At 40.4% G+C, this 26,275-nt stretch overlaps 1 protein-coding gene across 1 annotated transcript in view; it reads right to left on the reverse strand.

Annotated features, from left to right (window-relative positions):
- The window catches only part of LOC141472080 (gamma-aminobutyric acid receptor subunit pi-like), a 48,394-nt gene that overhangs the window by 7,567 nt on the left and 14,552 nt on the right, over positions 1–26,275 (reverse strand). Inside the window, exons 3-6 of the mRNA XM_074158873.1 lie at positions 21,371–21,438; positions 19,739–19,956; positions 19,035–19,117; positions 14,378–14,515 (exon numbers count right to left, since the gene is read on the reverse strand). Coding sequence (XP_074014974.1) covers positions 14,378–14,515; positions 19,035–19,117; positions 19,739–19,956; positions 21,371–21,438 — 507 coding nt within the window. The remainder of the gene's footprint in view (positions 1–14,377; positions 14,516–19,034; positions 19,118–19,738; positions 19,957–21,370; positions 21,439–26,275) is intronic.

Below are 26,275 nucleotides of genomic sequence, written 5' to 3' on the forward strand. Positions count from 1 at the left end.
ACTAGCATAGTATGTTGCAATTTTATGAAGTTAGCGTAGGTCGTTATCTTAAACTACCTCAGATACCTGGTTTATTTTGCTTTTCTTTTCATTTACTGTTGCTCAAGATGTGGATCGGAGGTACCTTCTCTGATACCACCAACCTACCTCTTATATTGCACTTAAAAACATGCAGTGTCTTTGCCTCTTCACTATCTGTTTTTTCGTTACATTGGTGCACTACAGCGTTTGTGCTGCCGCAAGCAGTGTCACTGCTTGGGCCCACAGTCAAAGACAGAATTGAGTTTCATTGGGGAATGAAATTGGATACCCAGCTCACTAATGGAACAAAATTTGGTGATGTTTGGGCAACAGAAGTGCAGGATCTGATATTGTTACCAGTCCAGTGGATCAAACTAAGGCAAAAGAATCATAGAATCATTCAGGTTGCAAAAGACCCTTGGGATCATTGAGTCCAACCATCAACCCCACTCTACAAAGTTCTCCCCTACACCGTATCCCCCAGCACCACATCTAAACGGCTCTTAAACACATCCAGGGATGGTGACTCAACCCCCTCCCTGGGCAGCCTCTTCCAGTGTCTGACCACTCCTTCCGTGAAGAATTGTTTCCTAATGTCCAGTCTAAACCTACCCTGTTGCAGCTTGAAGCCATTCCCTCTTGTTCTACCACTACTTGCTTGTGAGAAGAGACCAGCACCAACCTCTCTACAGTGTCCTTTCAAGTAGTTGTAGGGAGTGATGAGGTCTCCCCTCAGCCTCCTCTTCCTCATACTAAACAGTCCCAGCTCCCTCAATCGTTCTTCGTATGATTTATTCTCCAAGCCCATCACCAGCTTCGTTGCCCTCCTCTGCACTTGCTCCAGCACCTCGATATCTCTCTTGGATTGAGGTGCCCAAAACCGGACACAATACTCCAGGTGTGGCCTCACCAGTGCTGAGTACAGGGGGACAATCACCTCCCTACTTCTGCTGGTCACACTATTTCTAATACAAGCCAGGATGCCATTGGCTTTCTTGGCCACCTGGGCACACTGCCGGCTCATATTCAGCCACTTGTCAATTAGAAAAAAGCTTGCTTTTTACTAGCTTAAATGTGCAGAATGGTCTTTTCATTCTGACTGAACGTTCAAAGTTCAGAATGAAGTGTTAAAGTATTTAAGCTTTTTTAAAAACATTATGTAAACAAAATTTTTGAACGAGAATATCAGTGAGAGAGTAATGCCTGAATACACTCTGGTCAGACAGCTTTGGCTTCATCTATTTTAACCCAACAAACGATGATCTCCAGGACTCTGTTTGTTTCCAATGCTAAGTGCTGTGAGAAAGGACAGAACTACAGAACAGTGAACGCACTTTAGCAACAAGTGAGGATTTGGGTGAGGATTAAGGGGCGGGCCAGTATGAAGGACACTGTATTGGGTGTTTATTACAGGCCACCTGATCAGGATGAGGAAGTTGATAAAGCCTTTTACAATCAGCTCAAAGTAGCCTTGCAATCGCAGGCTTTGGTTCTCATGGGGACTTCAACCACCCTGATATCTGCTGGAAAGGCTACACAGCCAAGCATCTACAGTCCAGAAGGTTCCTCCAGTGTACTGATGATAACTTCTTAACTCAGCTGGCGGAGGAACCAACAAGGAGAGAAGCACTACTGGACCTAGTGCTGACAAACAGAGAGGGACTGGTGGAGGACATTAAGGTTGGGGGAAACCTTGTTTGCAGCAACCATGGAAAGATAGAGTTCAGGATCGTGGGCAGTAGGTGCAAACCAAGAAGTAGGACTGAAACCTTGGATTTCAGAAGGGCTAACTTTGACCTTTTCAAGAAACTGCTAGGAGAAATCCTATGGGATAAGGCTCTGGAAGGTAGGGGGGCTCATGAGAGCTGGTCGATATTCAAACATCGCTTTCTCCAAGTTCAGGATTGGTGCATCCCGAAGAGCAAGAAAACAGGCAAGGGAAGCAGGAGACCTGCATGGTTGAGCTGGGAGCTTCTGAAAAAGCTCAAGTGGAAGAAGGAAGTTTACACTGAGTGGAAGAAGGGACTGACCACTTGGGAAGATTCTTATGAATGTCATTAGAGTATGTAGGGACGAAACGAGGAAAGCCAAGGCCTCCTTGGAATTAAAATTGGCAAGGGATGTCAAAGTTAACAAGAAGGGTTTTTTCAACTATATTGGAGGCAAAAGGACAACTAAAGAAAACGTGGGCCCACTGTTGAATGAGACGGGTGCCATGGTGACAGAGGATGCAGAGAAGGTGGAGTTGCTAAATGCTTTCTTTGCTTCAGTCTTTACTGCTTAGGCTAGCCCTTGGGAGCCACAGAATTTGGAAGAATCAGAGAAAATCTGGACAAAGGAAGCCTTTCCCTTGGTAGAGGAAGACCAAGGTAAGGAGCAGTTAAGTGAACTGGATACCCACAAGTCCATGGGTCCTGATGGGATGCACCCGCGAGTGCTGAGGGAGCTGGCATTGTTGAGCTGCTCTCCATAATCTTCAAAAGGTCCTGGAGAACAGGAGAGGTGCCTGAGGACTGGAGGAAAGCCAATGTCATCCCAGTCTTCAAAAAGGGCAAGAAGGAGGACCCGGGAAACTACAGGCTGGTCAGCCTCACCTCCATCCCTGGAAAGATGATAGAACAACTCATTCTGCGCGTCATCTCAAAGCATATGGAGGAAAAGAAAGCTATCAGAAGTAGTCAACACAGATTCAGCAAGGGGAAGTCATGTCTGACTAACCTGATAGTCTTCTATGATGCCATGACTGGATGGATAGATGAGGGGAGGGCAATGGATGTTGTCTACCTTGACTTCAGCAAGGCTTTTGACACAGTCTCCCACAGCATCCTCATAGGTAAGCTTAGGAAGCGTGGATTAGAGGAATGGACAGTGAGGTGGATTGAAAACTGGCTGAAAGACAGAGCTCAGAGGGTTGTTATTAGGGGCACAGAATCTAGTTGGAGGTCTGTAACAAGTGGCATCCCCCAGGGGTCAGTACTGGGTCCAGTCCTCTTCAATATATTCAACAGTGACCTGGATGAGGGGATGGAGTGTACCCTCAGCAAGTTTGCTGATGATACAAAACTGGGAGGGGTTGTTGACAGGCCAGAGGGCTGTGCTGCCATACAGCGAGACCTGGACAGGCCAGAGAGTTGGGCAGAGAGAAACCTGATGTACTTCAATAAAGGCAAGTGTAGGGTGCTGCACCTGGAAAGAAATAACCCCCTGCACCAGTACAGGTTGGGGGCTGACCTGCTGGAGAGCAGCTCTGAGGAGAAAGACCTGGGAGTCCTGGTGGACAATAGGATGACCATGAGCCAACAATGTGCCCTTGTGGCCAAGAAGGCCAATGGCATCCTGGGGTGCATCACGAAGAGTGTGGCCCGCAGGTCGAGAGAGGTCATCCTCCCCCTCTACTCTGCCCTGGTGAGGCCCCATCTGGAGTACTGGGTCCAGTGCTGGGCTCCCCAGTTCAAGAAGGACAGGGAACTGCTGGAGACGGTACAGCAGAGGGCTACAAAGATGATTAGGGGTCTGGAGCATCTCCCTTACGAGGAGAGGCTGAGGGACTTGGTACTTTTTAGTCTGGAGAAGATTGAGGGGGGATCTGATCAATGCTTATAAATACTTAAAGGGTGGGTGTCAAGAGGATGGGGCCAGTCTTTTTTCAGTGGTGCCCAGGGACAGGACAAGAGGAAATGGGCACAAACTTGAATATAAGAAGTTTCACCTAAACATGAGAAGGAACTTCTTTCTTGTGAGGGTGGCAGAGCACTGGAAGAGGCTGCCCAGAGAGGTGGTGGAGTCTCCTTCTCCGGAGACATTCAAAACCCCCCTGGACACATTCCTGTGCGACCTGCTCTGGGTGGACCTGCTTGGGCAGGGGGTTGGACTAGATGATCTCCAGAGGTCCCTTCCAACCCCATGTGATTCTGTAACAACATTACATGCACAGACAGGCTATTTGTGCATCCCCTCAGGTGCGCTGTGAGACATGGAGTTGAAGAAGAGTACTTTTAAAAGCTTGAAGTGCAAGTAATGGATGCCAAGAAATATCTTCTTGCCCCCAGGCTAGAAAATGGATGGTTAAATTTCCATTTTAAAAATATTGTATAAATTGCATCCAGAGAACAATAAGGTTTCATAGAACTCTTTAAAATCAGAATCACTAGATTATGTAGTCTGACCCTAATTACAAGTCATTACATTTCCCCAATTATCCATTGCTTTGAACTCGATCACTTTGGAATAGAGTCCACCCTTCACACAGACATCTAGACCTGGTGTGAGGGTATCTAGACATCCACCATCTCTTGCAGTAATCTGTTAAAAATGAATGCCTAATTTCTAATCTTAATCTGACTTCAGATTGCTGTCATGTTGACTCTGCCTTTTCACTGCTAGACTAAATGGTCCTCTGGTAACTCAGCTCTGCTTCCTCCTGAAGCTACTTAGGGTTCTTCTTTGTAAATTCAATATACTGAGTTCTTCAGGTCTCTGACTGATACAAAAAAAAGGATACAGACAGTAGTCTGTAGTTAACTCTCTCCAGGAGGCAGGAGATACAAAGATGAATTATGCTGTTATCATCATTTTTATGTGAAAAGAGGAATGTTACATTAGAGTACCTCTACCAATACTGTGATTTTTACCAATACAGTTGTTTCAGTAAAAGTTATTTTGCCCACCAAAATCGATTTTAAGTGTAAGCAGACCAAAGTAAAGCACTCAAAAGTTAGGGAGTGCAAAAGTTACAGCTGACTGTGCAACATTACTTCTGCTTCTGTCTGCACTCATTCTTGCACTAAATCAAGCACTATGGAAAAACACTCAGTCTGTACAATAAAACACTATAGCATAAAGCATGTTTAGGGAAAGAGAATTAGGTCACACAGGCAATTGTAAATCTGTGGCTTTCCAACGTGTAGGAGTAAGCATTTAAAACCTTAAGAGAAAATAAGGATTTTATTAATTTTGCTTGCAATCTATTTAACTAGAACTCAAACCAGATAAATTTAAATATAAAGACAAGATTTTTTTCTGCAGTGTTTGTACCCCAAACTGTCATTACTGTGCCACGGTTGCAGCTAGAACACAAAGGATGACGGCACGGCCAACGTGAGTGAGGGAAGGGTATCAACTCAGAGGTGTGAGAGTACAGAGGGTGCAAACTATTAGTAGGAAACTGAATCTTCCACAAAAGTCGTCTGCCTTGTGTTTCTGCGCAGTCCAAAGAGAAGGATGTGGTGCCATGAACCCAGCAAAGGGGAGTGAAGAGCCTGGAGTGTGCTTCCCGCCGGGTTCCACAGCCACTTGGGAGTTCCTGTTTTTCAGCCTTAGAGCTTACCTTTAAGAAGGAAAACTCTGAAATAGCTGACAGATAGCAGCCATACAGCAATGCCCTCTCCTCGTTAACGCCCTACAACTGTATCTCCATTCACATTAGTATAAAAGCCAAGTGTGTACATAGGAAGTTAGTTCAAAAAATCAAACTTGAAAGTCACACTTTGCTGCAATTTCCAAGTGTAGACAAGCTCTTTGATGTTCCTGTGTTCTTTCATGTTATTTTTCCTGATGCCAGAAGTTTCTGAAGCAACGTGAACAACAAAGAGAATTAGAGAGGTAACAGATTATAGCTGAGTGGCTTTTCGGGTAACAAAGAAAAGGCATTTCTCTAACTTTAAGGCTTTCTCCTTGCCAGAATCCAAAGATACATCATTGGCATGATAACAATAGTGTCAGCATTTCTCAAAAGAGTTCAGAAGAGTTTTTATAATGGAAATTTTGAAGCAACCTATATATAGAATTCATATGAGCTCCTCCTGTAATAAACTGAGGGAAGAAATAGTAGTCGAGAAAAAGTATGCAATGCATATTTATCATGCTAAAGAAATGAGCAATGGGACAAAATGAAGACACAGTCCTTTTTTCATCTACACTCCACATGTACCAGAAGTTATCATCTTTAAGAAGAAACAGATATGCTACTCCTATTACATGAGTTGCATATGAGAGAGTAATGCTGTATCTCATTGCCTTTGACTTGCACATCTGAGGTTGTGGTGCCATCAGTCAGATCAAAAGTGGAACAAGTTCATGAATCCTAGTCTTGGTTTCACTACAGTTAACTCAAGTACAACTCAAGTTAACTCCTCAAAATTGTCAAGTTTGTCCCTTGCTTGAGTCTTACTGACAACAAAATATTGCATTAAAATGAGATTATTTTTCATTCAAGTTTCTGGCCCGTGATGGTTGTCACCTCAGTGCGACTGCTCTGATTTAGATTTGATGGTGTGATGGAAATAATCTCTGTGCAGATGCTCTGCAGAAAAGGCATATTGTTAGCACTTACCAAAGTACCAAATTACTGTGTTTAACAGTTTCTCAGAGGAATCTGAACCTAAATGACTGTGGGTATACATACTCAAAACCCACCAGAGGGTGAGGTATCCTACTTAGGTCACCCCACAGCAAAAGAAGATTAAGCTGAGTTACTTGGGCTTTATTGATCTTACTAGAGGGCAGAAGTACAAAACTAGACAATAACTCCAGCTTGTAGATGAAGAACAGATCTAGATAGCAGACTATAGTCTCCATACCTACTCTAACTCTCTCTACTGCTTTAAATAAAATAAACAAATAAATAAATAAAAATAGTACTGTAGAAAGAGGTGAAAGAAATCATTTTTCAGTTGTCTCCGGCTGACTACTTGTTTCAATATCATAAAAATTATACCAGCATAGACTTTTCTCCAGTAGCTGAGCAGGTGTAGGTCTGGGTCTAAGGCAGAACTTTCTGAAGGGAAAAACAAAGCTAGTTTATTCCTCTCTAAAACTTGCCTTTGAAGTTTGGCTTTTGGCTTCTAAAAACAATATTCGAATTTACAGCACTGCTTTTCTGACACTTTGTACAGATCTTGCCACGATACTGATGATTTTATCAACACCGACTATTCCTGCACTGCCTGAGAAATAGACATAAACCTAAACAGGCTTCCTTATCACCCTAAGTTGTTCATTTTTTGATTATGCCATTTTTTTTATGGCATCTGTTCCTGGCTGATGGCAGAATGCTGCATCTCTGCTCTTTCCTGCTGCCCTCTGACCAGTGGACGGTCACAGCAGAGGCACCTGAAGGAAGGATGGATGCTCTACAAATGCTGTCAGCAGTTCCTAAATTCCCCTCTAGTGTTATAGCACGGGAGCATCTTCCCAACAGTTACTACCTATGGACTTTTTGATGAACTCTACTCCAGTAAAAGACTGCTCCACATTACTCTTTATGTAAGAGGCACTTTGGTATCCTGCACAGGGTGTGCAGTCAGGCACAAAGAGCACATTCTTCTCTATCATGAAATATGTATGCTAACCCCTTGGGTGCCAGCTAAAATGTGTGATGTACATCTCACACAAGCGCATCAATCTAACTCTACCAATGCATCATTTTCATCTCTTCTTGCACCTTTTAAGGTCATAGTACAGGAAAGCTTTAAATAGAATTTTACCGCCTTAACTACATGCTGAAAATGTAGTTTTCAGTATGGAATTTTTTATTGCTTGTTTACAATGAACATGTGCATTAAGGAACAGGTTGTATTCCCACCTTTATCAAACAAATAAGTCGTGCAACTGAAATGCAATTCTCTGACTAATGTTGGATGCTAAGGGTGTCAACACAGATGGTTAATATGTTATTTCAGCTCATTTGTCCCTCCCTCAGAGAACAGTCTTTTCTTCACACTCAGGATCTTATGAATTACCTCTTTTCCTATTTGTTCTTCAGAGGTGAACTAAAGGAAATGAAAGATCAGGCCAGGCTTCTCAACATGTGTTTCATGTTCATCATTTTGGTTTTCCATTTGGCTTTCCAAAAAATTAGTTTGAAATTCACATTTCCTAAGATTGAAGCAAACCCTTTCATGAAGAGTTTGTGTGGAGATATATTTATTTATTTAGCTTACCTGTAAAAAAATACTTATAAAAAATTATGCCACAGAAAGTTTTCCAAGTGTTTACGTGTACTTAGAATCATAGAATCATCTAGGTTGGAAGGGACCTTTCAGATCATCTAGTCCAACCATCAACCTCACTCTGACAAAAAAAACCAAACATCACTAAACCATGTCCCCCAGCACATGTCAACCCATCTTTTGAACACCTCCAGGGATGGTGCCTCAACCACTTCCCTGGGAAGCCCATTCCAAGGCTTAAGAACCCTTTCCGTGTAATAATTGTTCCTAATCTCCAATCTGAACCTCCCCTGGGGCAACTTGAGGCCATTTCCTCTTGTCCCATCGCCTGTTCCTTGGGAGCAGAGACCGACCCCCCCCCAGCTACACCCTCCTTTCAGGGAGTTGTAGAGAGCGAGAAGGTCTCCCCTCAGCCTCCTTTTCTCCAGGCTGAACACCCCCAGCTCCCTCAGCCTCTCCTCATCAGACTTATTCTCCAGAGCTTTCACCAGCTCCGTTGCCCTTCTCTGGACCCGCTCCAGACCCTCAAGGTCTTTTTTGTGGTGAGGGGCCCAAAACTGGACCCAGCCCTCGAGGTGGGGCCTCACCAGTGCCCAGTCCAGGGGGACCATCACCTCCTGAGTCCTACTCACCACGCTGTTCCTGATCCAGGCCAGGATGCTGTTGGTCTTCTTGGCCACCTGGGCACACTGCTGGCTCATGTTCAGCCCACAGTCGACCAACACCCCCAGGTCCTCTTCTGCCAGGCAGCTCCAGCCACTTTGCCCCCAGCCTGGAGCGCTGCAGGGGGTTGGTGTGACCCAAGGGCAGCACCCCGCACTTGGCCTTATTGAACCTCATCCTGTTGGTCTCAGCCCATCCATCCAGCCTGTCCAGATCCCTCTGCAAAGCCTTTCTACCCTCCAGGAGGTCGACACTCCCACCCAACTTGGTGTCATCTGCGAACTTACTGAGGGTGCATTCAATGTAGTACTTCTGTCTATACTAGAAAGAACTTCCCAGAACTTAACCAAAAAAAAGCGCCTCTTCTTAATATCCTTGATATTCATTCCATTCATTGCATTTCAATATGGTTTTATGTTACTGTAACTTTTTCCATGCCTTTTCCAAAACTGTTTTCTTTCTAAACTGTTCTGCATTGCAGAAGCATCACAAGAACAGCTCATGATAGAAAGCTTTTCATTATCAACTGAAGTGGAAAACCTTGCTTACAAAGAGTGAATATATGAGCTCAGATAGATAAATTGAACATAACAGGGTAACAGATACATATGCATAAGTAACTGCTTGAATCTTAGGTAAGGCTGACCAAAGACTCACCAGATAAGATTATACTGAATAGGGTTCTGAGACTGTTTGTAAGCCCTGTGTGGCAAAGAAGATGTTCTCAGAAATAACAACTGGAAAGCAATTACAGGTTATAAGAAAACTGATAAAGGGAATGAGAGAAGTTACTCAGTATACCATACCTCAAAAAAGAAGAAATGAAAATCCCAGAAACGTTTGATTTTTAACTAAGAAATCTCCTGAGCCTTGGGAAACTGCAGATGGGCCTGTAGGACAAAGCAAGGTAATGCCTCTATTTCAAGAGAGACTGGTTGATGAACATACACCCAGTGTAGGAGTTAACATTTATACACTCTTATACACCCTTTATGGCTTATATACTTTTTGATTTTCAGATCACTAGTTATAAATGAGAGCAACTCATCACTGGCTTAGTTGTGACCTCCCACCTGAGACACCAGCAATGTGGAGTGGCCAGGGGTCAGCAGAGTTTCAGCACTTCACAGCCAAACGAGGTCTGATGAGGCCTCTAGCCCAAGGAGGCTAAAGCAGGATTTGTCATAAACATCAAAATCCTGGCAGTGACTGCAGACAAGGAACAGCAGCCAGCTCCCTTTGCAGTCTTTTTCAAGAGGGCAAATGTCTTGTCTTTGTGCATCAAGGAGAGGAGACTGACTTTATGCTTCTGTCTCTCCTTCTGTTCTGCCAAAATGATACCATTTGAATATGTCATTTTGCTGACTTCAGAGTTTTCTAAGCTGGGAATTGCACTGAGAGCCCTGACTGCTTGACGTAAGTCTCCCTGCCTTCTGGGTTCAGGCTGAAGACTTGGTGTTAGACCAGACCTGGGCAACCTGAGCCACTTCGCTCCTGCTGCTGAAGACTTGGCATAAGGGTTGCAGTAATGAGAGAAAGACTTAAGGGAAGTTGCTGGCCAGAAGAAAGGCTATCAACAGCCAGTTAGCCTCAAGTATTAAATGACATTTATGCTTCTTTCTCCAATTAAAAATGCTAATTGAGATTAATTAGCTATAGCTTGCTGTGAAAATAGAAGCATTTATTGAGTGGGAACACGAGGTCTGTCCTGTGCCCACTACTGCTCAGGAACAAACTTCACGACATACCAAGTGTCTTTTAAGAGAGGGGCATTAGCACATTGAAGAACAGGATTAGAGTTCAAATTTCTCAACAACTATCAAAAACAGCCTGAGTGAAACAGTTCAACAAAAGCAAGTACAAAGTCCTACACTCAGATGGGAATTGCTAACACCCCAAGCAGAGTACAGGGAACATGAAGCTGTAGTGCAATAAAGGAGAAGTAGTACTAGAAAGAATAGCAAGCTGAACAAGGTCAGAAAAGCAAAATAATTTTCTTCAAGAAAAGCAAATATCAACTCAGAACGGATAAAGAGGAATAGAGTTCATGAAATGCATTAAGTAAACCTTTCCCTCTATGGAGGATATCTGATGGGAAGAGGGTACCCAGTTTTGGGTGCTGCACATCATCAAAAATATGAGAAATTCTATGGGAGAACAATAGCAAAGACAGAAGATCTAGAAAACTGTTTATATGAATTAAAAAGAGGGAAAGTGTTGGTCTGAGAGAAGATATATCTGTCATGGAAGAGTGAAAAGGCTTCTGAAAAATAGCAGGACATTTATCTTCCATATCCACATAAAGGGTCTGAAATGCAGCAAGGGAGATCAAGATTAGACATGAGGAAAATATGCTTCTAATGATCTCCAGAAAAAAAAAAATCATCTAGGGAGGTTGTGAAGTAGACGCTTTGGAGGTTTGTCTAACTTACTCCCAGAAACATCTGTCAGGAAATAGGCTGTAGATACAGACGATCTTGCCTTGCAACATGAGAATAGATTAAGTGGATTTTTAAAGTCTATTCCAGCCTTATTTCTAAGATTATTTACAGAAAAAGCTAGACTGTAACAGTTGTTGCTTTTATATTTTTCCAATAAGAAATGTAAGCTTTTTATATCACTATTTATTACTCTGAGAATACAGGTGGTGTTGGCTAGACAGCTAAAATAAAAACTCAAGAGCCACCAAGGCACATACATGGTTTTGAGGTCCAAGACTGTATGCAGAATAAGGACTGTAGCTAAAAGACATGTAGGAAGTGGTTCTAGCAATTAATTACCTACGTTCAAAATGAAATTGGTCTGTACCAAAACAAAATCAACTCCAAAATCTAGCCAGCAGTCTAGCTAACATTATTACAAGTGACTTACTATTATGTGATTACAATAATGTGATTACTGTTATGTGATACATGCTGTTCTATAAACAGGATTAATCCACAATGTCCTTTTCTTACATTTACTGAAGTTACTTATGCGGGAATTTTGCTGACCACATTTTGAATTTTGTTCCGTCAGTGGCTGTATGTGAAGGTGGGTTTTGCGCTGCTGTACAACATTTCACTTGCGTAGCTGCTGTACTGTCTGTTCAAGTTCACAGAGTATCAAATCCTCATTGCTTCTTTTTTTTCTGTTAAGAAATACTACACACAGCTCTTCTGTCATATCTCCAGCTTTAGCCTTGTGAATTGTAACTGTTATAAATTGCTGTTATTTATAGTGCAACTGTTGTTTATAAAATACTCTCATATACCTATTAATGGTGTTAAGGAAATGCAAAGCATCATTTTTCTGTTCTAAATTGATTACATGGTTCCATAACCTGATTGCTTTTTTCTTTTATTATGGGCTACAGTAGGCACTGCCTCCCTTAAAAAAATCTGTAGAAAACAGCACTTAAGTCATGACTCAACACAAAATTAAGAGGATTATGAGATTTCATTTTAAAAGTACTGCATAGCACTTGATAATGTGGCTTTCTTGAACAGGAGAGCTGAGACAAGCAGGTGTGGGAAATCTTAATGGAGTTAAGTTGCATGGTTAAGATGTATAATTAAAAGCATCTTTTGACTATATACACACAATTAATGCCAACATAAGGGAGGAAAACAGAATCATTTACTGAAAAGAGCACAGTTCATCTGATCATGCCTCTTCAGCTATAGTTGGAAATTCTTTTTATTCTTTTTATTCTATTTGGTAAAAAAATAATTGAACTTTTTTTAGCTTTAGAGTCTTACTACCTTATGATAGAAAGTGGTAAGAATTAAGCTGGTTTCCTCTTCCTCTTTCCTGTATGGTGAACAGGCCCTAATATCCTTTTGGGCAGAAGAGCAATAAAAATTATTCTCCTTTGATTGAACTTGCTTACCCAGAAGCTGTAAAGAGGAGGAAAGCAATCTGGTGTTACTTATGTAAGTAGCAAGAGCCTACTAGTACGTATTTCATTTCAGCTCTTACATCCATGCAGAGAACTTTGACTTTTAGCCTGAATTAATACCTGAAATTAGGTCATAACATTTCCCTGTGTTGAATTATTAAAGCAGAAATACCCAACAATGGAATAGAGAAATTATATTTCTGTTGTTCAGAATGAGTAACGTATCCTCTGGTGAAACTACAGCTCTGAAGGATGTGTCTTCATTTAAAGATCACCCTTTCGGTTGGCATGTCGACTTGAGCAGAATAGAAACTAAGTATGCAGTGAAGAACAGCAATGAAGAACCTGAGAGTAACTTAAAGAGCATAAAGCAGGTTTGGCAGGTATTGAACTCTTTGAAAGCCCTTTCAAAATCCCTGGAAAATGAACAGGAGCAAGCTCTTTCATGAGGTTATGTCCTGCAGTTAGTGGAAACTTCCTACAGCAGTTTCCTAAGATCAGCAGAAGAGCAGGTCTGTGGAAATGCTTCTGACTCTTCCCCAGGCAGAGGAATCTCAGGTTGGGCAATCTGCGCTCTGCTGCCCACCAGGCTGGAGATAAAGGACAACCCTGACAAGCACTAGGCATGAAATCTGTCATGGTTTAGGACAAATTACAATTACATGCAACAGATGCTCTCCCCCCACTTTCTCACTCCAGGAGAAAAAGGGAAAGAGATAAAGAGATTTACAAGTTTAGAATGAACTAAACTACTTTAATGAAATATTAATATTAAAATTAAAAAGGAAATAATGAAATAGATACAATATATACAAAACCATATCAAGCTCCCAGGATGATGTCACCGGCAGGCACTGGCGAAGTCCCAGACTGGACTCGGCGACGGATGGGAACTGGGTTCCAGCTCTGGAGTCAGGAACACATGGATCGGGATCAAAGGCAGAGGAACAGACAGAGTCCTCTCCGGACGTCGGCCATTGAAGAAAGTAGGGCTGACCCTTTGATCCCTCAGCTTTTACAGCTTTTACACTGAGCATGGGGAGATGGGATGGAACACCCTGTTGGTCAGGTTTGGGTCCTCTCTCCTGCCCACTCCTCCCCACAGGTGGGACCCCTCTACGCTTTTCCGTTTCTGACCCTCCAACAGGGCAAATAACAAAGTTACCTGACCTTGGTTGTTATAGGCATAAGTATAAGGAAGAGCCTCTCTGGACACCGTTCCTTGGCATGGAGCACAAACATTGGTCTTATCACTCTGAGAACGGGCAGTTTTCTCCACAATATGCCGTTAATTTCAGAGTGAGAAGAGGCCGAGCTAAGATGTAAAATTCCTGAACAGAAAGTTGGTTCTGTTCAACCTCAAACCAGGACAAAGCCCAACTTTTTGCAGTTGTAAAAGCACCCAGCATATTCACAGAAATTTCCATGGCTAAATAGAGGTTTTCGACTTGCCTAATAAAACCAGAGTGGCTATTTCTAGGAAGGCTGGGAACTGTTCTGAGCTGGGTACCCAGGGTCCCTAGTCTCTCTCCGATTTAAATGCCCAACTTACAGGCTTTTCTTCCTTCACAAGAGCCCTCTCTGACATTATGTAGAAGTAGGAGTACATCTCTTGTTTATCATTCTTTAGATAATGCACAGCCTCCAAGAAAATGCTCAAAAACTCTCAACCTTTACATTAGCTGGGTCTCTGCTGGTAACATCTGGAAACGTATGTATGGTTTCAAGAATGTAATCTAGCAGAAAATTAGAACTGTCATCCTAAGAGAAAGGCAAGTGTAGAGAAAGCAGTTCCTTAATGCCGCTCTGTGTCCAGAGCCATACTCTGAAATGCACCTAGAAAATGTTACAAGGGTGTTTTTACCTGTCTCATACACCGCTTCGGATACCGAGGTAAAGTGGTCTTCTACTGTATATTGTGCCAGTCGGAGCGTGTCCAAACCTCGAACTGAATCATTTCCTCTAGTCCAGTAAAACATGACATCGTTGATGTTGTAACCCCCTGTAGTGATACACAAGCCAATAAAAGTGTTTATTTTACACAATAATTAATTTGTGTTGAACCCACTTACAGTTCAGCTGTTTCTTATTTGTCTGTCTGACAGCACAATTAGACATAAACAATGATGAGTTCTGGCAGAATGTAATGCCTGTTCACAACAAAACTCCCAATAACATGTAAAGTCTTATAATTTAAAAGCTGACTTTTTGGAGGTGGTTTTTTCTCTATCTTTTATTCTAGTACAGACAACAAACTGATAAAAGAAAATAGTACCACATTCTAAATTCTAAAGGTAAAAAGCTATTAAGCTTTGAATAAATACTGTTTTTATGAGTTACAGCACTGCCAGCGTTTGGACTAAACATTAAGTGTGCCCTTTGCTGCATCTCAGGCTGCTCCTTCTCAATGCAATGCATTTGGTCCCCATTCCCATAGAAACAAAGGGGTGAGGAGAGCAGCAGGGTGGCTGCGCGCTGGCACTCTGCTCTCAGCCGGCCTTGGGTCATCGCTTGGGATGACATTTTGATTTAGAAGCTTGGATGCTTCCCAAGGACGCCAGCTTCGATGTTTCTACAGGCTCAACAGCATGGCACGCTTCAGGGGCCCCGTTCTTAACCTTCTTAACCTTCTTCTTCTTAACCTTCAAGTAGTAATTAAGAGCTGAGCGGGGACATGGATCATCTATCAGAAGACAACTGTATTTTGCACACACTTGTCAATATGTGGCACAATCATCGCTAAAATACCTCAGTAGGTTCTTTCCCATTATATTAAAAGGCAAGCAATTTTCAGACTAGTGAATATGATTAATTCAAGATTATGTTAATGTAATTTACATGTTAAAAGAGAGCATTTGAACATCTTTTCCTTTAGTTTACTTAGATCAATCTTTCTTGTATTTGACAGACTTGTATTATGCACGTTAATAGCTAAGCTTAGGGGACAGAAACATGAGCAGATGATTATTTTTAGACTCCAGTCAATTGTAAGTAAATTACAGTGTGAAACAATAATGCAACACATCGCACAAGGGTATATGCTGCAAAAAGAACAAAGATCTAGAATCAAAGAAAAAGACATGCATTAAAATAAACAAAAAGAGCATTTTAATATTTTTAAGTTAATGGCTTTGGTTCTTGCAATGACAAAAAAGAACTGATTTCCTACAGCCATTTAATGTTGGAAAAACAAGAGTTTAGAAATTTCATTTAAAGGAAATTGTGTTGGTTACCAATTAAAATGATGATTTCACCTGGAAATTCCTTCCCTGAGCATTCTTTATATGTAAATTGTGTTTTCACTATCACTGGCGGTTTTCTGAAAAGGTATCATGACCAGAGATCTCTGCTCACATTACCACATTTATAGCAATTAAAGCCAAAATGCTGCTGTGCCAAAAAACTCAGCCAAAAGCACGTGCATCCAAACTAAGTTCTCAATTCGCTAAAATCACATGCTGGGAAATTTCCCAGATTTGGGAGACGAAAAATAAGTGACATTTCCTATAAACAAATCACTGCATTGTCCTCAGTCAAAACAAAGAGATGCATAGAAGCATTTTTATGCATGACTCTAGGTATGGATTCATTTCACTTCCCTTCAGTATCTTCAGCTGCAGATGTTTAAATAAAGTCCAAAGAACTAGAGAGTACCACAGTAAATGCTTATTTATTTTTACAAGATACTGAGTCTTCCAAGTTTTGTGAGATGGGAGAAATTCCCGATGCCTGGATGGGTGATAACAAGCATATCTCCAAATGGAGGTTGTTTTGCTTTAATAGAACCATTTTTGCTCCAAAGTACTTTCATTAGCTGAACAATTATTAGGTTTTGGTGATCCATCCTATGAAAATTCTTTGAAAATATTAATTCCAAAACTCTTATTTGTGAAGAATTTTCATGAGAAAAGTCTTCCCAATAGTCAGTAAAGTTAAATAGCACAGTGCTCCCTCTGTGCTGTTATTCTTTATTTAGGGAATTAATATTTTACTAATTATAAAATGTTTTTAAAATTTAGAGACAAAATCCTTAAGCCATGTTATTTGGCTTCTACAAGTAATCTCTACTCTCTTTACATGACACTGAGTTTTCATTCTAGCTGATTCCTAAAGCTGAAAATAACTCATTCTTGTACTTCGCTGATACAGTATGAGTATCTAATGTCAACAGGGTTAACTACAGGAATAGCAAATTTGAGATTAAACATTCATAATGCCTAATACAAATGAGTTTCTTTACCTTTCTGTTGCTAAATATAATTTCCCTTGATTGTCAAGCACGAGTTAAGTGCCTTCACATGGCTCTTCACTGAATAAATCCTAAAGGACAAGTTCAAAAAGGAAATAAAATTTCAGAGATGGGCCCAAAACATGAATATGTATTTGGACTGGAGGCCTGGAGGGGTGGGGAGAGGAAAAAAGCCCTCAGCCCAGTCTGAAGGTGGTTCCCTACCACACAGCAGAGAGCATGAACCCCCTGGCAGCACCAACCGAGGCAGGAGCCCTCCAAGTCCACGAATGTCACATCTGCTGTATCAACAAAGACTCCGAGTGGAATCTCTCTGTCTCCTAACATATGCCTGTACCACCACCTGAAGTGTTGCAATAACAGGAGGGAAAGGAAAAAACAATACACTTTTTGGCTGAAATATATTTTGTTATGTAGAAAGTATGAGTCAATTAATCTTATTAACTACTAATAGCAGAAGAGCACCTTATAAAGGCCGCTAGGGATGCTTTATTGTGTAAAGCCTTTGCTTGATAACATCATGTCATGTTTGTCTTTACATTAGTAATCACTTAATAACAGGCTTAACGTTTTGTCTCAGCTTAAATATTTGCTATACATTTTATATTTTATTTATAAATGTCAGCATTTGTGTGGATGTGTATGTATTCTTGTATCAACAATTCCTAATTCCAGCTAATGGTATTTGCAAGCAGTATTCTGGGATGATGTCATTATTCATCTATAAACTCCCATAGCTTATCTCAAGAGGGGGCAAACACTGTTTCCAGCGTCCCCAAAAGAAAGCGTTACAGTGCACCAAAGAAAAAGGGCCACAGCTAAAGGCACACTCTTCCCTTTGCATTTATTGTTTCTCACTGTTTTCCTTAAAACTAAACACCAATGTCATGAGAGCATTTGTGAGGACGTTTCTGTTTTCCCATTGGACAGGAGACATTCGTGCCTTATTGAAAAAGCAGATGGAATCATTCTGAAAATTGCTTACTTTTAATTATATAGGGAATTCTCTTTTTTTTTTTTTTTTTTTTTCAGTGTTGTCAAATAGATTTAAGTTCCTGTGGGACATAGATTTCTTTCTGGAACTGGAAAAAATGTTAAATGACTCATTAGGCAACGCTGCTAATGTAAATCCGTATGCATTGACTTACCAATATGCTCTTCCAAAGGAAAATAAATTAGGAATAAATCCAAATTCTAACTCAAATTACTATTTGTTAAACAGATACCATAACACTGCTGATTCTAGAAGAACTCCTGGCTGAGGAAGGTTTGGGGGCTGATTCCCTTTATGGTTCTGTCTAAAATGAAACTTTGCAGCAATCTTCTCATTGGTCATTATCAACAGGAGATAAACAACACACACATCTGACATGGTAAAGAATAAAAATTGACAAGTACTGAAAAACCGTCCAAAAGATTTTGAATATGTATTGACATACATTTCAACATCTATTTTCATTTTACAGGATTGGGTATCCTTTCACATTATCCCATGCAAAAATATTTTGATAGGATCCTATCATAGAAATGATAGCAAAAAGTGAACTATAAACGTGCATTTGGGTATTTGCAAAGCAACCATGTCTACAAAGTCCTAGAGAGCATATTTGAATGAAAATTATGAGGACATTAATTGATAAAATGAGAATGTATAAAGGTACATTAGTCTTAGTCTGTCAATTGATGAAATTTTTTCCCAGGGCACTGGCACAGAGAGAATTAAATAAGTCATAGAAGGATCTGTATATACCCATCTCAGAACAGAACTGTCTAAGCAATTACCTTTTTTTTTTCAGTATGAAGACAGTAAATTAATTAAGTATGAACTCTATGCCTTACAAATTAGTCTTATTCTAATTTCTTTCTTTCCTAAAGAAATGTGCCTCAAGGGAGAAAAAAAAATACATACTATCTGAAAGAGAAAAATAAAATAAAATAAATATTTTCTCTGCTGTGCTGGAAAATGTCTGCTCACAGAACTCCCCCTGAAGACCAACAGAATAACTGCAGGATGTGAGGAAAAAACAGGCCTACAATAATCTTCTGAGGTTTTGTTTAATCATTAATAGCATGGCAGCATTTCAGTACTGACATGCTATTTTCAGTGAAACCTTATGCATTTTTCTTTGTATACAAATAACAATTCAAGAGGGACTGGTCACATACTGTCCCTTGGCTGCTTTGAAAATTCCACCCCAGTAATATCCAGTAGCCCTTAGAGAAGATCACATTTTTTTAATTGTATAAAAATAGTAAGGATTAAGTATCTTACAGCTTTCCAGTTGCAAAGTACATGTCTGCTTATCCATTGGATATTTGGTCAGATCCATGCTGCATGCAACAGTTGTGGTGATCCTTGGGAAAAAAAAAAGAAAAAAAAAGAAGAGTATTGCTGATTATAAATGGGATAAAATTGTTCAGTAACAATAAATATAATCCACTGAGAAAAAAATCCCATATTTGCCATTGTTCAACATGGAAAAGTAATAGCATCCCAAAAAGGAAACCACTCCTGAATAGCTGAGTTTAGTGGCAGTCCAAAGGCCAGCTCTTGTTCTCACTTACAGCATTCATTTTCCTTTGGTGATATTTTACAATATATTTTACAATTTTGTTATATTTATCAAAATCTATCATACAGGATAATCTGCGCTAAATAATGCAAATCAATCATCACAGCCTGCTTTCCTCTGTGATGGCTTCACTGCAAAACAACTGGAATGGCAAAACGCAGTTCCTGTATTTCATCTACGTGAAAGCAAAATGGCCTATTTAGGGAAGAAAAGGAGACATTAATAAAGTTAAGAATTTAATCATAATGGTCAATAATATTACATATTTGTAAAACTACAAGACCATGCATATTCTACTTTTACAAACAGACCAGTTTCTTAAGCGTAAAACGATGCTAACCTCAAAAGTTTAAAGTGTAAGAAGAAGCCAAACATAAAGGGCTGGTGTGTGGTATATACATACCGTAGAGCATACAAGACTGTTCCATTAGGGTATATTCTTATAAGACGATTCTCAACAGTGATATCATGAAGAAAAGACTTTTTTGAATCAACTATGAAGGTATCTGGTACCCAAAGCATTTCCACAAGCCGACCATCTAAGCTTAAACTCTTATTACCATCAAAACAAAGTCTCTCATCAGTCCATCGCTGCCTTAGAAATATGGTAGCCGTGTAGTCCTGAAAGAAAATACAAAATTATTAAAAAAGAGCAAGGCTGTATTATATTCTGTTTTACAAAAGCATATGGAAACAGCTGTTGGGCACAAATGGCCTGTGACTCCATGTCCCATTCTTAAATGCTGGCACTCCGACAGCAGTTGTACTGGCTCCTGTACTGCCAAATTTTCCAGGACTTGATGCGAGGTTGACATCATTAAGAAACATTATCTTGAGTAGATTTTGCTCTTAATGTCATTGGAATTTTACAGTAAAAGCCGATGGCCTAAGTCTGGGGCTATAAATCAGCTGAAGTCATCAGAGTTTCGTAAGCGGAAAATCTGGCTCTGTAAATCTTTAAATTTTAGAATGATTTATATAAGTAGTTGCAAATGCCATTTCGTTCACATAAACTGCTAAATAATGCATTTTTTTAAGAAAACTTTGGAAAAAGTTGTAGAAATTCAGATAGACAAAAGAAGTGAGCGAAATAGGAAGGGAATTTTTATCCTTTAGCACAATTTATCCTTTCAGCATCATAAGTGGTGCCAAATTTATCAAGACCTTGAATACAGCTCTCAGGCCAGTTCAGTTTCAGAGCAAATACGCCTTGTAGTCACATCATTTCTTAGCACCTTTTCAATCAACTTTTGATTTTTATGGTGTGTTTTTATCAGTATGATAAATTCATCTTAAGTTCTGACCTTACTTCTCCCTTTCTAAACACTAACTAATACTTACTAAGTACAGAGGGATTCTACTATTCAACTTCTGTGGAAGCCTGACTAATGAAATGGTAAGGTACTTTTACATACGTACACTTTTATTTTATTTATGTATATGTGTGTGTGTACACACTTTTTATGCATGCATACACAAAAATATTTTCTAATTTTGAGTATCTGATTAATTAAATTTACCTTTTATTTCTATGTACTAACATTGGATCTTGAACAATAGAAAAGCATACTCCATTTCATAGTTTGTTCAAAAATAAATTATACAAATGTAATGGAACACAGCTGGAATAAATTAACGAGTAACAGTAAAAGAAAAAACAATATGAGTTCAGCTGTGTCTAATCACAAGGAAAGGGAGTGGCTTCAAAGACATGAATATACGGTTTATTTTCTGAAATGCATAAAGATTTAGACATTTCATCTGGAAAATAAATACTGCTCTACATGCCTTTCGTTAAGACTAATGCTCAGTATACAAATTTCTGTTTGTATCTATGAGAGGTGTGCTTTGCATCTGTATTTCTATACTCATTATAGTGCTATAACCACTACCTGTAGTGAGAAATAAATTTCCGTCTCCTAACACACACTGACTGCACCAGGAGAAAAGCCTCAGTCACATCGCCAGCAGCTGTAAACACAGGACATTGGCTTATCAAGAAGCAAAGCAAAAAAGATTTCAAAAGCTACAATACCATATTTATTTCCGATATTGTATCAATGCTTGCAATATCCAGACTCATTCCAACGGAGACAGGACCATCTGCAAAAAAGAGAAAGTCAGACTCTAGCACATGGCTCCTTAACACTCGCTGTTCAGGAGAATCGGCTACAAAATCTTCCACAATATCACCCACTTTTTCCTAAACGTTATTCCTCAAACTTAAGATTAATAAGGAATTTTAACAATCTCATAACCAAGATATAATACTTCTAAATCTTGGTTTTAAGAAGCATGCTTTATTTCTTAAATCTTTCCTTTTTTATGAGTTTTTTTTTTTTTCCAGAAAAAAGCATTGGGGAAAATGTTGCACGATAAGGTGCCATCCCCATGGAATGTCCCACCCTCCTGCTCCGAGGTTCAGAGCGGTGGAAAGAATTCTTCCAGTTGCAACATCTGGTCCATCAGATGTCAGCAAACTAAGGAGCTGCTCCTGTCCGTGTCACATGGTGAATATCCAGATGGGCTATGAGGGACTTTACTGCCTCTTTAAGCATATATTGTCTATATTGTGTCACTGCATTTGAATGTTTTGCTTTTGACCTTTAGCAGCTAATGTAATTTAAACACTTGCGTTTATGAAGGAAAGCCAGTCATTTCATTCTCCTTTTAACACTAATAACAGCTGAAGGTTTAAGTGTGATTAAGCACCTTACCTAAGGAGTTGTTATGATGTCACTGTAATGTTAAAACGCAGAATTTGTGCAGAGCTTTCATGGAAACATGACATTATTCCTAGTTGAATATGTGCAGAATAATTAACAGAGTAATTGCACAAAGAAGTTCATATTAAATAAGCGCATCTCTCCAAGTAGTTGAGAAGCAGAGAAGTCAGTACTGAGAAATGCAGAAATACTTTAGGTAAGATCTCGGTAGCTGATGGTGCCAGGATGTGGCAGGCACACTGCTGAGACCCCGCTTGGCTCCTGGCAATGTGTTATGGACATAGCACTTATAAGCCCCCAAATTGCATCTAGAGGAAGACGGGGTTGAAATCTACCCCAACTGAGTAACACTAAAGAAGAAATGTGTCATTCTATGTGGTCTAAGTTTATTAGGTGTCTTCTTTTGTTTTCAAAATAATTTCCGTTTGTAATGCAAATGTTAAAGTAGTTAAACATCTGGCACTCCTGAAAGAATCTATAAATGCTTTGTTCTGCACTCAGTTGAAAGTTCAAATAGAAAGCTCCAGCTTAAAGCAGGACTGTAGGCTTGCAGCATCCCCTCATGGTAATCTATGTGTTTATTGCATACTATAAATTACACATAGGGATTAGAAGAAATTGTGCATCTATTGGAAGACTTTGTAGGTTAACTTTGCAACAAGATCATTTGACTGAAAAGTTCTCAGACCACTGACAGCTTGTTCTTCTGTTTCTTTCCATTCTTTTCAGGTTTTGATAATCCAAGAATACATTTAGATTTTGTCCCTCCAGGGTTAAAAACTTGACACTGTAGGAAACTCAGCCCAATTTTCTTGGGTGCAACAGCAACAGAGTCAATTAATACTTACACCTACCACTGTACTATACTATTATTACAGGTACAATATTGCCAGCCTCAAAAGATGTGTCAGACCCTCAAAAATCATTACATTTAAAAATAAGTGTGATTTATAATCCATTTTTTAATTGTTTTAAAGTCTTGCTACAGTTTCCCATGTATGACTGTAACAGAGCACATTATTGCCAACTGTCACACAAGAATTCAGGGGGAATCTCATCATGCAAGGCACATGCTTAACGATGGACCATTCTAAGTAGATGACAATGCAGTGTTCAGCTGGCTATGTGGGAATTGTGGCTGGGAATAATTAGACTCTTTCCTATTATATCATATTTTATTGGTAGGAGCAACACTTGATCCTTGACTAGTTAAGGTGATAGGGATTGGGGGAAATGTTCATTAGCAGCATTTCAATATAATCAGTGCTATTGTTGCACGTCTGAGAGGAAATACTGACTTTCCAGAAAGCTTACTGAAATTAAATTAGGCTTAGTTTTTCTGGAATCACAGAAACAGGACTTTGTACATCTCTTCTTTCTTTCCTGTTGAAGTATTTTTCAAAATATTATGAAGTAACACAACAGAATTGTAGCGTTGGGTGACTCCAAACCACCAAAAGACAACTAGCTTAGCTTTGGAGGTACTTCAAGCTCAAACAGATTGTCCTAGCACAGAACTGCGTCGCAGTCCAAGAGCTAGACAGCAGTAGTGTTGTCAGGACAAAACCATCCTGCTCTGCACGCCCTCATCGTCTTCGTGGCCTAAGTGTTTGTGCTGTGCAGCCAGTCTGCCCAGCCAAGCACTTATGAAAACTCAGCAGAAAATTACATCCCCTCAGATTCAGCCAGAGAAAAGGAGGCTGAGGGGAGACCTTCTCGCTCTCTACAACTCCCTGGAAGGAGGGTGTAGCCGGGGGGGGTCGGTCTCGTTGCCCAAGTCACAGATGGGACAAGAGGAAATGGCCTCAGGTTGTGCCAGGGGAGGTTCAGATTGGAGATTGGGAAAAATTTTTTCACTGAAAAGGTTCTTAAGCCTTGGAATGGGCTGCCCAGGGAAGGGGTTGAGGCACCATCCCTGGAGGGATTGAAAAGACGGGTTGACATCGTGCTTAGAGACATGGGTTAGTGATGGTTTTTATCAGAGTTAGGTTGATGGTTGGACTAGAGGATCTCAAAGGTCCCTTCCAACCCAGACAATTCTAGGATTCTATAACATTCTAGGGAGGAGTTGGGGGTGGGGGATGGGGGGAACAAAATCAACTCACATTATGGAATGTGTCTTTACTAACATAATACAAGCTGCTGAGCATAGCTTTGCTTTAATTAAACCAGAATAATAGTAATAGTTAATGTTAATTTCTTTTTTGTGTGTGAGGCTAAATACAATTTATGGAGCCTTACTAAATAAGCAAAGTATTAATAACAGAATGAGCCTTCCCATAATTATCCACCAGGGTTTCCCCTGAACTTCCTCTGAAAGGTCTCCTGCTGACAGTGTCAAAGCCAGGGCAGCAGACTCGACGAGGCACTCAGTTCCTACGTTTCCGTATGTTTGGCAGGAACTGTACGTATAGCAACAACTTCAGAAGAAATCTACTGATCTTCAGAAGAAAACTAAAGTCAGTCTGTCCTGCATTAGTGAAGAGAATCTTCAAGACATGGCAAAGAAATGCCAAAGGGTGTGCCTTATACGGTAATGGGTGCACAATTCAATTAACATACATTTTAACTTTTACTGAAATTTATGTACAAAGACTATTACTTTGTGCACTTCACAGACATTCACAGTAATCCCATATAGAAAAGCTGTCAAGAGAGTGGCAGAGAGCATACTTAAAAATCAAGTTTGGATCACTGCAATGATCACAGTCTGTTAAACTTCGTGCCAACAAAGTAAATCACCACTGAGTCTCATACGTATTTGTAACTCTGAAGACCTGCTAGTTAAATCAATCAGCTCTATCATGAACTGACAGTACAAGCTCTTCTTCATTTAGTTTAAGAAAACTTATAACATTCTGACATTCAGAAGCATCTTAAAAGGGATAGCTTTTTGAAATAACACCTCATCCTTACATCAATACTGGATAAAATCATATGATGGTCTAATAGAAAACTAGAAGGGAATGTATAACTAAGACTGATTTATTAGAGTTTCATGAAAAATTGGTTTTATCTGCCTGATTGCCAGCTTTGCTTTGTTTTAGAGTGTTATGTGACTTTTAGATAAAGTTATACATTACACTTGGATTTTTTCCTGTCCATTTAACTTCCCACCAGAAGACATCTTTCTTGACAGATATATGTTACATGAGGAGACCGGACAGATGAAGACAAACCTTCTGACAGATCTCAACTGTAATTGCTGATACAATGAAATCAGAAAACAGACCCATTTCTAGCAGGAATCAGCTTCAATTCTACTTTTTTTCGCATCATTGATCTTTAGACAGTGATCAAGCTCTGCCAGTACAGTTTGTGGACAAGGCAAAAATTTGTGGGGAAAGTTAATAACAGCTCATTAAATCATTTGTCAAAACCCCATATTTTAACACAGCCAAATGCAAGAAATTATGCAAGCTTCATGAAGTTCAACCAGGCCATGTGCAAGGTCCTGCACCTGGGTCAGGGCAATCCCAAGCACAAATACAGGTTGGGCAGAGAATAGATTGAGAGCAGCCCTGAGGAGAAGGACCTGGGGGTGTTGGTTGACGAGAAGCTCAACACAAGCCAGCAATGTGTGCTGGCAGCCCAGAAAGCCAACCGCATGCTGGGATGTATCAAAAGAAACGTGGCCAGCAGGTCGTGGGAGGTGATTCTACCCCTCCGCTCTGCTCTGGGGAGACCCCACCTAGAGTACTGCATCCAGCTTTGGAGTGCTCAGCACAGGAAGGACATGGACCTGTTGGAACGGGTCCAGCAGAGGGCTACAAAGATGCTGCAAGGGCTGGAGCACCTCTGCTATGAAGACAGGCTGAGAGAGTTGGGGTTGTTCAGCCTGGAGAAGAGAAGGCTCCGGGGAGACCTTATTGTGGCCTTCCAGTACCTGAAGGGGCTACAGGAGAGATGGGATGGGACTCTTGATCAGGGAGTGGAGCGATAGGATGAGGGGTAGCGGTTTTAAACTGAAAGAGGGGAGATTTAGATTAGATATGAGGAAAAAATTCTTTACTGTGCAGGTGGTGAGACACTGGCCCAGGTTGCCCAGGGAAGTTGTGGATGCCCCGTCCCTGGAAGTGTTTAAGGCCAGGCTGGATGGGGCTTGGAGCAACCTGCTCTAGTGGAGGTGTCCCTGCCCAGGGCAGGGGCGTTGGAACTCGATGATCTTTAAGGTCCCTTCCAACTCTAACCATTCTATGATTCTATGATCTTTA

This window comes from Numenius arquata, chromosome 15 (assembly GCF_964106895.1).
Source record: "Numenius arquata chromosome 15, bNumArq3.hap1.1, whole genome shotgun sequence".
NCBI lineage: Eukaryota > Metazoa > Chordata > Aves > Charadriiformes > Scolopacidae > Numenius > Numenius arquata.